The 12566-nt window shown below is 39.7% G+C and overlaps 1 protein-coding gene across 3 annotated transcripts; it reads right to left on the bottom strand.

Annotated features, from left to right (window-relative positions):
- Nucleotides 1-1090: 1090 nt before the first annotated feature.
- On the bottom strand, nucleotides 1091-11533 carry LOC143392190 (uncharacterized). Of its 3 annotated transcripts, XM_076845092.2 has the most exons (5): nucleotides 11391-11533; nucleotides 6770-6829; nucleotides 5879-6005; nucleotides 5331-5391; nucleotides 1091-4550 (listed from the first exon to the last, which is right to left on the bottom strand). In XM_076845092.2, exons 3-5 carry the CDS (start codon nucleotides 5910-5912, stop codon nucleotides 3140-3142), a joined length of 1506 nt encoding a protein of 501 aa, XP_076701207.2. In that variant the 5' UTR covers nucleotides 5913-6005; nucleotides 6770-6829; nucleotides 11391-11533; the 3' UTR covers nucleotides 1091-3139. The 3 variants fall into 3 exon arrangements, with proteins under 3 accessions (XP_076701207.2, XP_076701187.2, XP_076701197.2); XM_076845072.2 differs by lacking the exon at nucleotides 6770-6829; XM_076845082.2 differs by lacking the exon at nucleotides 11391-11533 and having other exon boundaries at nucleotides 6770-7068.
- Between the last annotated feature and the right edge of the window lie 1033 nt (nucleotides 11534-12566).

Genomic DNA, 12566 nt, shown 5'->3' on the forward strand with positions numbered 1-12566 from the left:
ATTCCATACCCCTTCAAAAAGGTAGTTTTTCCCATAAGAAAAGTAAAAGACATATAATGTGTGACAATACAGAAGCTGCCACACAACAGTAGGAAAATCCTCCCAAATAACAAAGACTTCTTTTTCAGTGGCCCATCCATCAATCACAGAACACTTAAGACAATTATATATATAAATATTGAACTTACTTATATAGTAGAAATACATTTCAACTAAAACTTGGATCCAACACACTTTAAAGTTGATAGAGAAAAGTTTCGTTAACTGACTTAAGATACTACTCATTAAACTTAGAAGAGTACAGTCGTATATCACACATTTCAGTCAACAATGGATCTCATATACAATGGTGAGCCTATAACATTATAATGGGTCTTAAAAATGCCTATCACAGGGGCTGGGGATGTGGCTCAGGCGGTGGCGCGCTGGCCTGGCGTGCGTGCGGCCCGGGTTCGATCCTCAGCACCACGTACAAACAAAGATGTTGTGCCTGCCGAAAAACTAAAAAATAAATATTAAAAAATTCTCTCTCTCTCTCCACTCTCTCTTTAAAAAAAAAAAAAATGCCTATCACAGGAGCTGTGGCTGTGGCTCAGCAGTACAGCACTCGCCTAGCACATGTAGAAGCCCTGGGTTTGATCCTTAGCACCACATAAAAATAAATAAAATAAAGGCATTGTGTCCAACTACAACTAGAAACATATTTTTTTAAAAAATGCCTATCACAACTAGGTGCAGTAGTACATGCTTGTAAACCTAGCAACCCGGGAGGCTGAGGCAGGAGGATTGCATGTACAAGGCCAGCCTGGGCTATTTAGCAGGATTCTCAGCAACTTAGCAACACCCTGCCTCAAAATAAAAAATAAAAAGGATTGGGGATGTAGCTCACTAGCAAAGTACCCTTGATTTCAATACCCAGTACCCCCCCCCAAAAAATGCCTTATCATATAATCAATGCATAGATGAACAGACAAGAAACAAAACAACTGAAGGAAAATAAGAAAACACCCAAGAAAATTCATGGTAAGCAGTTTAGTAGAAACTTCTGTAGACTTTAAGATCCTTTAAGCCTAAACATATGGACCCCGTAACAAAAAGTTTTCATCAACAGAGAGGAATATTCATGATATATTATCTGCTTACAAGGAAGTCTATGATAAAAAGGAAACCAAGAAAACCATCATATAAACATTTATGAAAAGAGTGACATTTCCCAAGAGGAGCCTCAGACATCCACGACCTTCCAAAAAGATTTCAGTGGGGATAATGGCACATGCCTGTAACCCCTGCAACCTGAGAGGCTGAGGCAGGAGGATCATAAGTTAGAGGTCAGCCTGAGAATTCTATCTCAAAGTAAAAAAATAAAAAGGGCTGGGGGGCATGGGCTGGGGCTGTAGCTCAGTGGCAGAGTGCTTGCCTAGCATGTGCAAGGCCCTGGGTTTGATCCTCAGCACCACATAAAAATAAATAAAATAAATGCATTTTATCCATCTACCACCACAAAAAAAAAAGAGGGGAGTGGGGAGCTAGGGATATAGCTCAGTGGCAGAGCACCCCTGGGTTCAATCCCCAGTACCAACAACAACAAAAAGGGTTCCAGCAGAAAGCACTGTCATGATAGGAAATGACAGTTCCAAATGTTGCTGCTTTTGAAGAATGTCCACTGGGCCAGATGAGGAGGTGGAGAAAGTGACATTGGTGATTCTGGAGCTGTGTGAGCCTAGACTACTGCGTTTGTTTCTTAGTCTTTAACAAAATACATTAAAAAGTATACAAAAACATTAAAATGGAAAAATGCTTATAAAATAAACAAATGTTTTATACAGACATCTTGTGTTTTAAGCTATGTGTTTATTACAGAACAGTGAAAAAGATGAAAAAATTGTTTATTAAGTGACAAAGTTACACTAACCTAAGGTTAATTTATTCTTGCTGATAAAATTATTTTTATAAATTTAGTATAACATAAGTGCAGGTGTTTATAAAGTCAATAGCAGTGTCCAGCAATGTCCTAGGCCTTCACATTCAATCACTGATTGATCACTCAAACTTGCCCAGCAGAGTCCCACCAGTACTCCAGCACGTTCTGTACGCAGTAAGTATCTTGCACAGGTATCTTTTATTTTATTTTTGCAGTACTGGAGATCAAAGCCAGGGACCCTCGACCCATTGAGCTACTCCCCTAGAAACTACCCAGGTTGACCTTGAACTGTGATCCTCCTGCCTCAGCTTCACAAGCAGCTGGGATTACAATCACGGGCCACCCTACCCTGATCTTTTATACTATATCCTTACTGTAGCTTTTCTATTTTTCAGTGTGTTTAGATACACAAATACTTATCATTGTGTTACTGTTGCCTACAGTACTAAATACAATAATGTACAGGTTTGGAGCCCAAAAGAAATGGGCAACAGCATTTAGCCTAAGTTTGTTGGTAGTGCACTATACCATCTAAGATTTGTACATCTACACTTTATAATCTTCACACAGAATTACCTAACGAGGCATTTCTCTGAATTTATCCCTTTGTTAACTGACACAACTACACCTATAGAATCCTCACCTTTATGTATCCTTACAAAGAAATGGAAAATGCAAACCTGAGAACTTTTAACTATGGGCCACTGATAAACATATTATATTCATAATTTATGTAAATTTTGTTCATGTAGAGAAACTGAACATTATGTAATAATTAATTTGCATTAAGATTTCAATATCACCTACATTTATGAGATTTCTTTCCAATGGGAGTTTTCCCATTGACTTTTAAAGCAATCATAAAAATCAAAAGCTTTCCTTTATTTTCCAAACTACTGGAGTCTGAAATGTATAACATCTATCTTCAATGTGCATTTTGGGCCTTTGAAGGTATAGCCACCGGCCCTTTATAGAGATTTTCTGCTGAATGCATTTTTTTTTGTTGTTGTTATCTTCAAATGGAACTGGAACAAATTTAACAAATTTCATATATTCATAAGGCTAATCTCCAGTGTGAGTCTTTCCATGTGTTCAAAAAGATCTGAAAAAACTGATGCCTTCACCACAAGTTTTTATCATCCGTATTCCCCTCCATGAATTCTTTCACACATCTGAAGACGAATGGAAAATCTGAAGGGTTTACTACGCTGTTGACATTCACAGAGTTTTTCTGTCTGTGTGAATTCTTTTGTGTTTTTGGAGGGCACTGGAACAACTGAGCCTCTTACCACACTGTTTACACACAGAGGGTTTTTCTCCTGTGTGAGCCCTCTCATGATATCGCAGGGAACTGGGACAGCTGAGCACCTTGCCACACTGTTTACATTCATAGGGATTGACTTCAGTGTGAATCCTTTCGTGTTTTTGAAGATAGCCGCGGCATCTGAAGGCTTTACCACATTGTTGACAGTCGTAAGGTTTATATCCAGCATGGGTTCTTTCATGCATTTTAAGAGCCACGTGAAATCTGAAGGCTTCGCCGCACTGCTTACACTGATAGGGTCGTGCTTTATTATGAATTCTTTCATGAACTTGAAGGGAATTTGAACAACTGAGAGTTTTGCCACACTGTATACACTCATAGGATTTGTCTCCAGCATGCGCTCTTTCGTGCCTTATAAGGGAAGTCTGAAATCGGAAGACTTTTCCACACTGTTTACACTCATAGGGCTTTTCTCCCGTGTGAGTTCTTTCATGTATTCGAAGGGAATTGGGAGAACTTAGTGCTTTGCCACATTTTTTACATTCAAAGGGATTTTCTTCAATATGAAATCGCACGTGTTTTCGAAGGTCACTGTGCCATCTGAAAGCTTCCCCGCATTGTTTACACTCATAGGGTTTTTCTCCAGTGTGAGTTCTCTCATGGATTCGAAGGGAATTGGAAGAACTGAGAGCTTTACCACACTGTTTGCATTCATAGGTTTTTGCTTCAGTATGAATTCTTTCATGTTCTCGAAAGTAACCATGACGTGTGAAGGCCTTACCACACTGTTTACACTCATAGGGTTTTTCTCCATTATGACTTCTTTCATGCCTTCGAAGGGAACAGGAAGAACTGAGGGTTTTGCCACACTGTTTGCATTCATAAGATTTTTTTACAGTGTGAATTCTGCCAGGTATTTGAAATGAACTAGAACAAAGAAAGGTCTTCCCACACTGCTTGCTGTCAGAGGGTTTGGCTCCAGTGTGAGTTTGTTGATGTATTTGAAATGAACTGGGGGAATCAAAGACTTTCAAACATAACTCACAAGTATAAGAGCCTTTTATCCTGTGGGTCACCATATGTCTTCCAACACTTCTGAGAGAAATGAAGGTTTTCCCACACTGTTCACATTTATGTGGCTTCTCTCCATATTCCTCATACTCAAGTGCCTTGTATCTGGAGTGAGATTTCAGATGCCTCTTGAGAGATGAAAGACATAGGAAAACTTTTCCACACACATTGCAATTACATGGTTTTACTCCAGAAGGAATTTTCTTGCTCTGATTAAGATTTAGAGCCTGGGTGAAGGTTTCACCACACTGACCACCTTCTTCACTTTCACAGGGTCTCTCTACTACATAACTTCTGTAAAAAATAATGACGAATGCATTAGCAAGGGTTCAATTATTAAAATGTATTTATTAGTAAGTGTTGGAGTTCCATTGCTCCTCACATCAAGGACAGGGTACATTTTTTCCCACGGGTGGCAAAAAGACTTAAAAGTACATGGACCAAATACTCTGCAACATGAATCCCACTTGGCTATTATCAAAACAGCAACATTCAGTTTCTTAGTACTTAGTTCTTAGTTTACAAATGAACTATTTTGTAAGCATTGAACATCTTTGTTACATTTAAGTACATAGTAGCTTCAAGGAAAATTTTTCTAATGATAAATAAACTTAAAAATGTGTTTGTTGGGGCTGGGGATGCGGCTCAAGCGGTAGCGTGCTCGTCTGGCATGCGTGCGGCCCGGGTTCGATCCTCAGCACCACATACAAACAAAGATGTTGTGTCCGCCAAAAGCTAAAAAATAAATATTAAAAAAATTAAAAAAAAAAAAAAAATGTGTTTGTTTTTGCCAGGCACTGTGTAATCCCAGCAGCTTGGGAGGCTGAGACAGGAAAATTGCAAGTTCAAAGCCAGCCTCAGCAATGAGGCACTAAGCAACTCAGTGAGACCCTGTCTCTAAATAAAATACAAAATAGGGTTGGGGATGTGGCTCACTGGTTGAGTGCTCCTGAGTTCAATCCCTAGTACCAGGGAAAAAAATTGTGTTTGTTTTGTTTTAATTGTTTTTAAAATTCTATGACATGCTAGGATTTCTTAAAAGGACTTTTTTTTCCTCTTATACCTGAAAATTACCTTAAAATTCTCCCTGGAAATTTAAACTGTTCTTCAATGTTCTGGTTTTTCCACTTGTTTCCTAAAATGTAGACAAAGAAAAATTATCGTGAATTATTAAAAGTTGTAGAAGAACTGTTAACTGTCAGGTACAGTGTGCAGTGGTGCACATCTGTAATTACAGCTCAGGAAGGAGCATAGCAAGTTCAAGGCCATTCTTGGCAATGTAATGAAATGCTGGCTCAAAGTTTAAAAAAAAATAAAAAGGTCTAGGGATGTAGCTCAATAGTAGAGTATCCCTAGGTTCAATTACTAGTACCACCACACACACACACACACAAAAAAAAAAAAAAAAAAAAAAAAGAAGACAACGAAGAAATTTTAGAAAAATTATTCATTTCTAGTTTCAATGTACACTGTAACAATGCCTGATTCTTCACCAAATTCTTCCCTTTTCTGACTCATTCACCAAATTCTTCCCTTTTTACATTCCAATCACAGAACCACATGCATGACCAAGAAACATTTGTGCTATAACTGACTAGGTAAAGGAATGATGTTGGTCTTACCTATAGAGGCCAGGTTTCTGAAAGTTTCCCACATCACATCTCTGTAGAGATTCTTCTGGGAAGGATCCAACAAAGCCCACTCTGCCTGAGTGAAGTCCACAGCCACATCCTGAAAAGCCACTGAGTCCTAAAACATTCCACATACATGTACAGGAGAATGAGTCCGACCGACCAGAACCTACACTCAATTCATAAGAGGGTCACATGATTCTGTGGTTTCCAAACATTTCCATCATGACTTGGTCATTGTTCTTGGATGACACTCCCTCCTACACAGCAGTTCTAGTACTAGAATTGAGCTCTTCAGAAAGGAAATAGCAAGTAGGAGCCCTTCTCTGGGCTCAGAGAGTAAGATGTGTTATTGGGTCACTTTCATTTCTCTTTGTAGAGTTTGTTTTTAGTGTCTGTCATATCAAAGCCCTACCACCTGATATGAAGAGTTAACATTAGCAAGGCATGGTGGCACATACCTGTAATCTCAGTGACTTGAGAGACTGAGGCAGGAGGATCACAAGATCAAAGCCAGCCTCAGCAACTTAGCAAGACACTGTCTCAAAATAAAAAATAAAAAGGGGTAGAAATGTGGCTCATTGGTTAAGTAACCCTGGGTTCAATCCCTGATCGAAAAAAAAAGGTAGTCTTAAGTACTGAAGTACTCACATAGTTCAAACTTTGCTAGTACCAGTGAACTTGAAACTTTGGGAGTGATTCACCAACATAAATCATAAGAATGTTTCACTGCACCTAAATGATCTATGTAAACACCATAGTTGTTTATGAACTCTTGTTTCTCTTCTTAATATCTATTAATTTGTTCCATGCTCACAGAGGTGCCTAGAGGATTAGACCCCATAAACACTGTGCACACTGAGTGTCTAATGAGCTAATTACCTGGTAGACGCTATTTCATGCATGTTGTCACAACTTGTCCATTGGGGAACTGAGTTCATCCTATGTGATTACAACAAGAGAGATCCTTTGGGGACTTATAAACACTTTACTCCAGGCCAAATTTAATAAAGTACTAAGTATAATATGTGATCAATATTTAATGAACCTTATAGAACAACTTTTGAATTTCTATTGAGCAATGTCAAAGCAGAATCAAATCGGTGGGTAGATGATACATGTTCTTGGAAAGAACTCAATATCATCATTAATATCACCTCTTCCGAACCATACCTCACAAAAATCCCATAACTCTTCAAAGCAGTCTTCAGTAGTTTGTTTTAATAAACTAAAAAGAATAACAAATGTCTAACAATGATCAAAGTTTTCTAAAGGAGAGTGATGGCTTGCCTCACAAACCAAATATTCAGAGCAGCCTAGTATTAGCAGAAAACAAATAGCAAAAGGAGACCAAGAGGTGGCATTTGTATAGAATGTTGATTAATAATAGAGTAGGTGGGTCTGGGAGTATAGTTTAGTGGTAGAGCACTTGCCTAGCATGCACAAGGCCCTCAGGTCAATGCCTTGTACCCACCAATGATAATAACAGTAATAATACAGCAGGCACTGTGGAGCTCTAGGAGAGAGCACAAGCACTTTAAAACATGGAGCAAGGCAAACTGGTCTCTACTTGAAATATGCATTCTATTCCCTCCTATGTTGTGGATAGTAAAAAATCCACTGTAGATTCAAATATAAAAAATAAATATAGAACACCTTCAGCAGTCACTAGTTTCTTGGATATAATAGGATAATTTTTAAATAACATGAAGAATAAGCCATAGAGAAAGGAACTGAGGCTGCGGATGTAGCTCAGTGGTAGATCACTTCTCTAGCATGTGTGAGGCCTTGGGTTCAATCTCCAGTGCTAGGAAAAAAAGAAAGTAAAAAATTAAAATATTCTAAAATCAAGACAGTTAAAAGACAAAAACAGGGCTGGGGTTGTGGCTCAGTGGTAGAGCACTTGCCTAGCAAGTGTGAGGCACTGGGTTTGATTCTCAGCACCACATATAAATAGATGAAAATAAAGGTCCGTTGGCAAAAAAAATTAAAAAAAAGACAAAAACAGAATGGAAAAATCTGAATACATGCAATATAAAAGGATTCACATGCAGAGTAAATATGATGAGCACATGCTTAAAAATGGTAAATAACCAAAGCATACTTGACAGAAGATGAAAGAAAGACAAGTTATAGAAAAAAATCCCATTGTTGTAATGAGGAAATAGCCAAATAAAATGTCAAGTAGATGACTCAGACATTTATTAGAAGGATAAATAGTCAATTAGGTAAATCAACTGGTGATAACATTAGCAAACAAAAAAAGTGGATAAATGAAAATGTCCAGTGTCACGCTCCACTGCTATTTCCTGTAATGTGATCATTAAAATCATTACACACACACACACACACACACACACACACACACACATACTCATTGACACTTGATTTTCATAGAGGGAATGATTCTCAACCCCATCCCATGTGGCTCAACCCCAAACCAACTCCCAAAGATGAATCCCCATGTAAATTAGCACTCAAATGAGTTGAGAATATAGTCCCAAACAAAGACTGGCACCAAGCTGTGGAGGGCAGCATCATGCACTAATTTTCACAACTTGGAAGTAACCAAGATGAATATTTGTTCACCAAGATAAAAAGAACAAAATACACAAACTCTATTGTACTTCAACACACATACAATGGAATACCTAAAAATACCCTTAAGAAAATGAGTTTAAATTAGCACCCAAATAAATGTATAGGTTTCAACTTGACAAAAGAAGTACAAAAATTAAAGCCAAGAGCAGTGGTGTACGCCTGTAATCCCAGCAGTTTAGGAGGCTGAAGCAGGAGGATCATGAGTTCAAAGCCAGCCTCAGCAAACGCGAGGTGCTAAGCAACTCAGTGAGATCCTGTTTCTAAATAAAATACAAAATAGGACTGGGGATGTGGCTCAGTGGTCAAGTGCCCCTGAGTTCAATCCCAGTAACCCCCAACTACAACTTAAAAAAAAAAAAAAAAAATATATATATATATATATATATATATATATATTATATATAGATATAGATATATATGTATACACACACACACATACATATATATATCTGTGTGTATATATGTATGTGAGTGTATATGTGTGTGTGTATGTGTAATGTGTGTGTATGTGTTAATGTGTGTGTATGTGTGTATGGGTGTGTGTGTGTGTGTGTGTATGTGTATGTGTGTGTGTGTGTATATATATATGAAAAGGCAGGGCCAAGACCCAAATGATCTCACTGGTGAATTCTTCCAAATATTTAAGGAAGAAATGACTCCCATTCTCTAAAATACCTTACAGAAAATAAAAGCAAACACTTCCTAATTCATGGAATGAGGCCAACATTACCCTATTAACAAAAAGAAATAAGACACTACAAAAAAGGAAAACTACAGAAAGACAGATGTTAAAATTCTCAATATATGTTAGCAAGTTAATTTTAAAATGCATTTGCTAAATTATATATTACAAACATGTGGGGATTATTACAGGTGTGTAGGGATGATTGAGTTCAACAATCAAAAAATTGTGGTACAGCACATGCCTACCATGTATAAGGACCTACATTCAATCCCTAGCACCCCAAAAGAAAAAACTAAAAAATCAGTGTAACTATTATATTAACAAGTGAAATAAGAAAAATCATATGATCATATCAATACTTGCAGAAAAAAAACACACAGTACCCAGCCCTTGGGAGGCTGAGGCAGGAAGATCTCAAGTGCAAGTTGAGGCCAACTTCAGCAATGTATCCAGGCCCTGTCTCAAAAAAGGCTTAGAGATGGGTTCAGTGGGAGAGTATCCCTGGTTTTTAATCCCCAATACAGGATAAGAGCTAGAGCTAGAGCTAGAGCGAGAGTGTGCGGGTGCGCGCGCGCGAGAGAGAGAGAGAGAGAGAGAGAGAGAGAGACAGAGAGAGAGAGAGAGACAGAGAGAGAGAAAAGGAACCCATATTTCAAAAAAGTAGAAGGAAAGACATTGAGATTGAGAATAAACAAACATGTCCACAGAAGACAGGACTGGACTTTGGTTGTACAAAATCCCAAAAATTGGGCTGGGGATGTGGCTCAAGTGGTAGCGCGCTCGCCTGGCATGCGTGCGGCCGGGGTTCGATTCTCAGCACCACGTACAAAGATGTTGTGTCCGCCGATAACTAAAAAATAACTATTAAAAAATTCTCTCTCTCTCTCTTTCTCTCTCTCTCTCCCTCCTCTCTCACTCTCTCTTTTAAAAAAAAAAAAAATCCCCCAAATCAGTAAAAACCTCAAGAAATTAATGAGCTGGGCTGGGATTGTGGCTCGCCCAGCACATGCGAGGTCCTGGGTTCGATCCTCAGCACCACATAAAAATAAATAAAATAATATTGTGTCCAACCACAACTAAAAAATAAATATTAAAAAAGAAACTAGTAAGCTAATATAGCAAAGTTGTAGAACACAAGATCAATATAGAAAAGTCCCTAATTTTCCTGTATATCAACTATGAACAACTGGATTTGGAATTAAAAATACAACATTACTTGCATAGCATCAAGGATAAAAACAGAGAGAAATACTTATACATGATTGTCACAAATACAACAAAACCGACAAATTTGTAGTGAAAAAATAAATAAATAAATAAATTTGTGGAGTTGATCACGAGTAGGAAGCCTCAATATTTTAAGATGTTCTCCATTTTAATTGCAAAGTCAACATAATCCAAATAAAAAATCCTAACAAGTTACATTATCAGTAACAAAACAAAACAAAACAACAACAACAAAAAAAACCCTCTTCTAGCAGGGAGTGACGCCCATAATTCCAGCGGCCTGGGAGACTGAGGTAGGTGGATAACAAATAAACATTGACAGAAAATCTAGAAGGGAAAAAAATAATAATAACAACAGAAATAAGCCCACAAAACTATAATCCATTGTTCTTTGATAAAGGAGCAAAAGAAACTAAATGACTAAAGTATGATCTTTTCAATAAACGTTCCTGAACCACCTGGACATGATAGGTGAAGAAACTGACTTGACAACTTTCACAAAACTGAAACTGGGCCACAAACCGAAATGTAAAATGCAAAGTCTAGAACTTCTGGAAGGTAAACAGAAACCAGACAACTTTGAGTTTGGGCAATGAGGTTTCAGATGTGACACCAAAAGCATGATGTGAGAATAAGAAAACTGATAACCTAGACTTCAATGAAATTAAAACATGCTGATTGCAAAAAGCGCCTCCCCGGTCCTCACTGCGTGGTCCGGGGAGACGCGAGCTGTGGGCACAGCGCTGCGCGACAGGGCCAGGGGCCGGGCCCAAGTCGCCGCGCTGGGAACAGAGAGGACCCGGGAGTTCTGACGGACAGCCCAGCCCCACCCTGCGCAGGAGGGGACCGAGGGCCCAGCGGCGCCGGCTGCGGACTCGGCCGCAGACTCTGGAGCTGACGCCGGAGAGGCCGGTCCTGCCACAGCCGGTTCTTGGTGATTGCGACAAGCCCGTCCTCCCGGATACGGGGACACCTGGCTCCCGTACTCACCATTTTCCGACTTGGGAGGAGTCTCTGGCGTCCTCCCTTCAGCTCCTGCGGTCAGTGGAGTTCACAGCCAACAAAAACTGAGACTGGGTTTGGAGCCTGGCGCGGGCAGAGAACCTCAGACTCGCCGGCCGCGGCACCACCCCTCCTCCCTGAGCGCGCCTGCTTGGACCGCAAGACCGCCCCGCCCCCGAGAGCCTGATTGGCTAGTGACCCAGTGCCCACCCCCTGAGGCCTGACTGACGGGAAAAGCGATCCGGTACGAGAGTGAGCGGAGCTGAAATGACCCAGAGCAACCCCAGCCCTTCCCTGGCCCAGCTGCCTCCCCAACTGTGACCTAGCCGGGAGACGGACATAATTGATTTAAGAGGAACTTGCTCCGGGCTTTCCAGGGTGCGCATTGTTGTCTTGTACTCGGTGGGCAATTCCCGTTCTTCCCCCTTAGACACAGGCTTACAAGTGTGTGCAATCAATTTACACTTAGTATCCAGTAGAGTGATTACTGATAAGTAGCTAGTCAGCCATGAATGGGTGGTGGTTCTGGGGAGGACAAACTGACAGGCACCTGGAAGATGGGGGTCTGGTATGTCAAAACTTCCTCCAGCCATAATTATATCCCCTTAAAAAACAAAACAACAACAACAAAAAAACTATTGTTTCAAGACCCTGTCACACAAATCAGGTGGCCTGGACCTTCTCTTATCACCAAAATTATCACAACCTCAGTCACCCAGGCAACTAAAACATCAAGACCCTCACAAAGAAAGTTTGCTGAGGAATATTCTACAAAGAAGTGAGACAGACCCCTGAGCAGACATGGTGACTGCTATTAATGGTTTTTACAACTTTGACAGGATTAAGGGACTCCCTTGTGTTTTTATTTAATTTATCTGAATGATATACAAAATTAGGGGAAATGGTTAACGCTACCATAACTTGATTTCATTTATCTTGGTGAGAAGCCAAGATAAACAGAGTCTGTCCTGTGGGTTGTAACACTCAGGTGGTTGTGAACTTCATACATAAGAAGTCCACAGCTTGGGCACAAGTCCCTGGTCCTCCAGGGATCAGGCACTGGGGAATGAGGCATGCCAAGGATTGCTCACAACTTCTTTCTCATTCTACACATTTTTCAGTGAAATGCTTCTAGGTATAAAATGAAGCTCTGAGATCATGAGT

The sequence above is a fragment of the Callospermophilus lateralis genome, chromosome 1 (genome assembly GCF_048772815.1).
Source record: "Callospermophilus lateralis isolate mCalLat2 chromosome 1, mCalLat2.hap1, whole genome shotgun sequence".
NCBI lineage: Eukaryota > Metazoa > Chordata > Mammalia > Rodentia > Sciuridae > Callospermophilus > Callospermophilus lateralis.

Coding starts and splice junctions, on each gene's coding strand:
- LOC143392190 (XM_076845072.2), bottom strand. Junction 5,392..5,878: donor CAGAAACCTGGCCTCTATAG/GTAAGACCAACA, acceptor TCTACATTTTAG/GAAACAAGTGGAAAAACCAG. Junction 4,551..5,330: donor TTTCCAGGGAGAATTTTAAG/GTAATTTTCAGG, acceptor TATTTTTTACAG/AAGTTATGTAGTAGAGAGAC.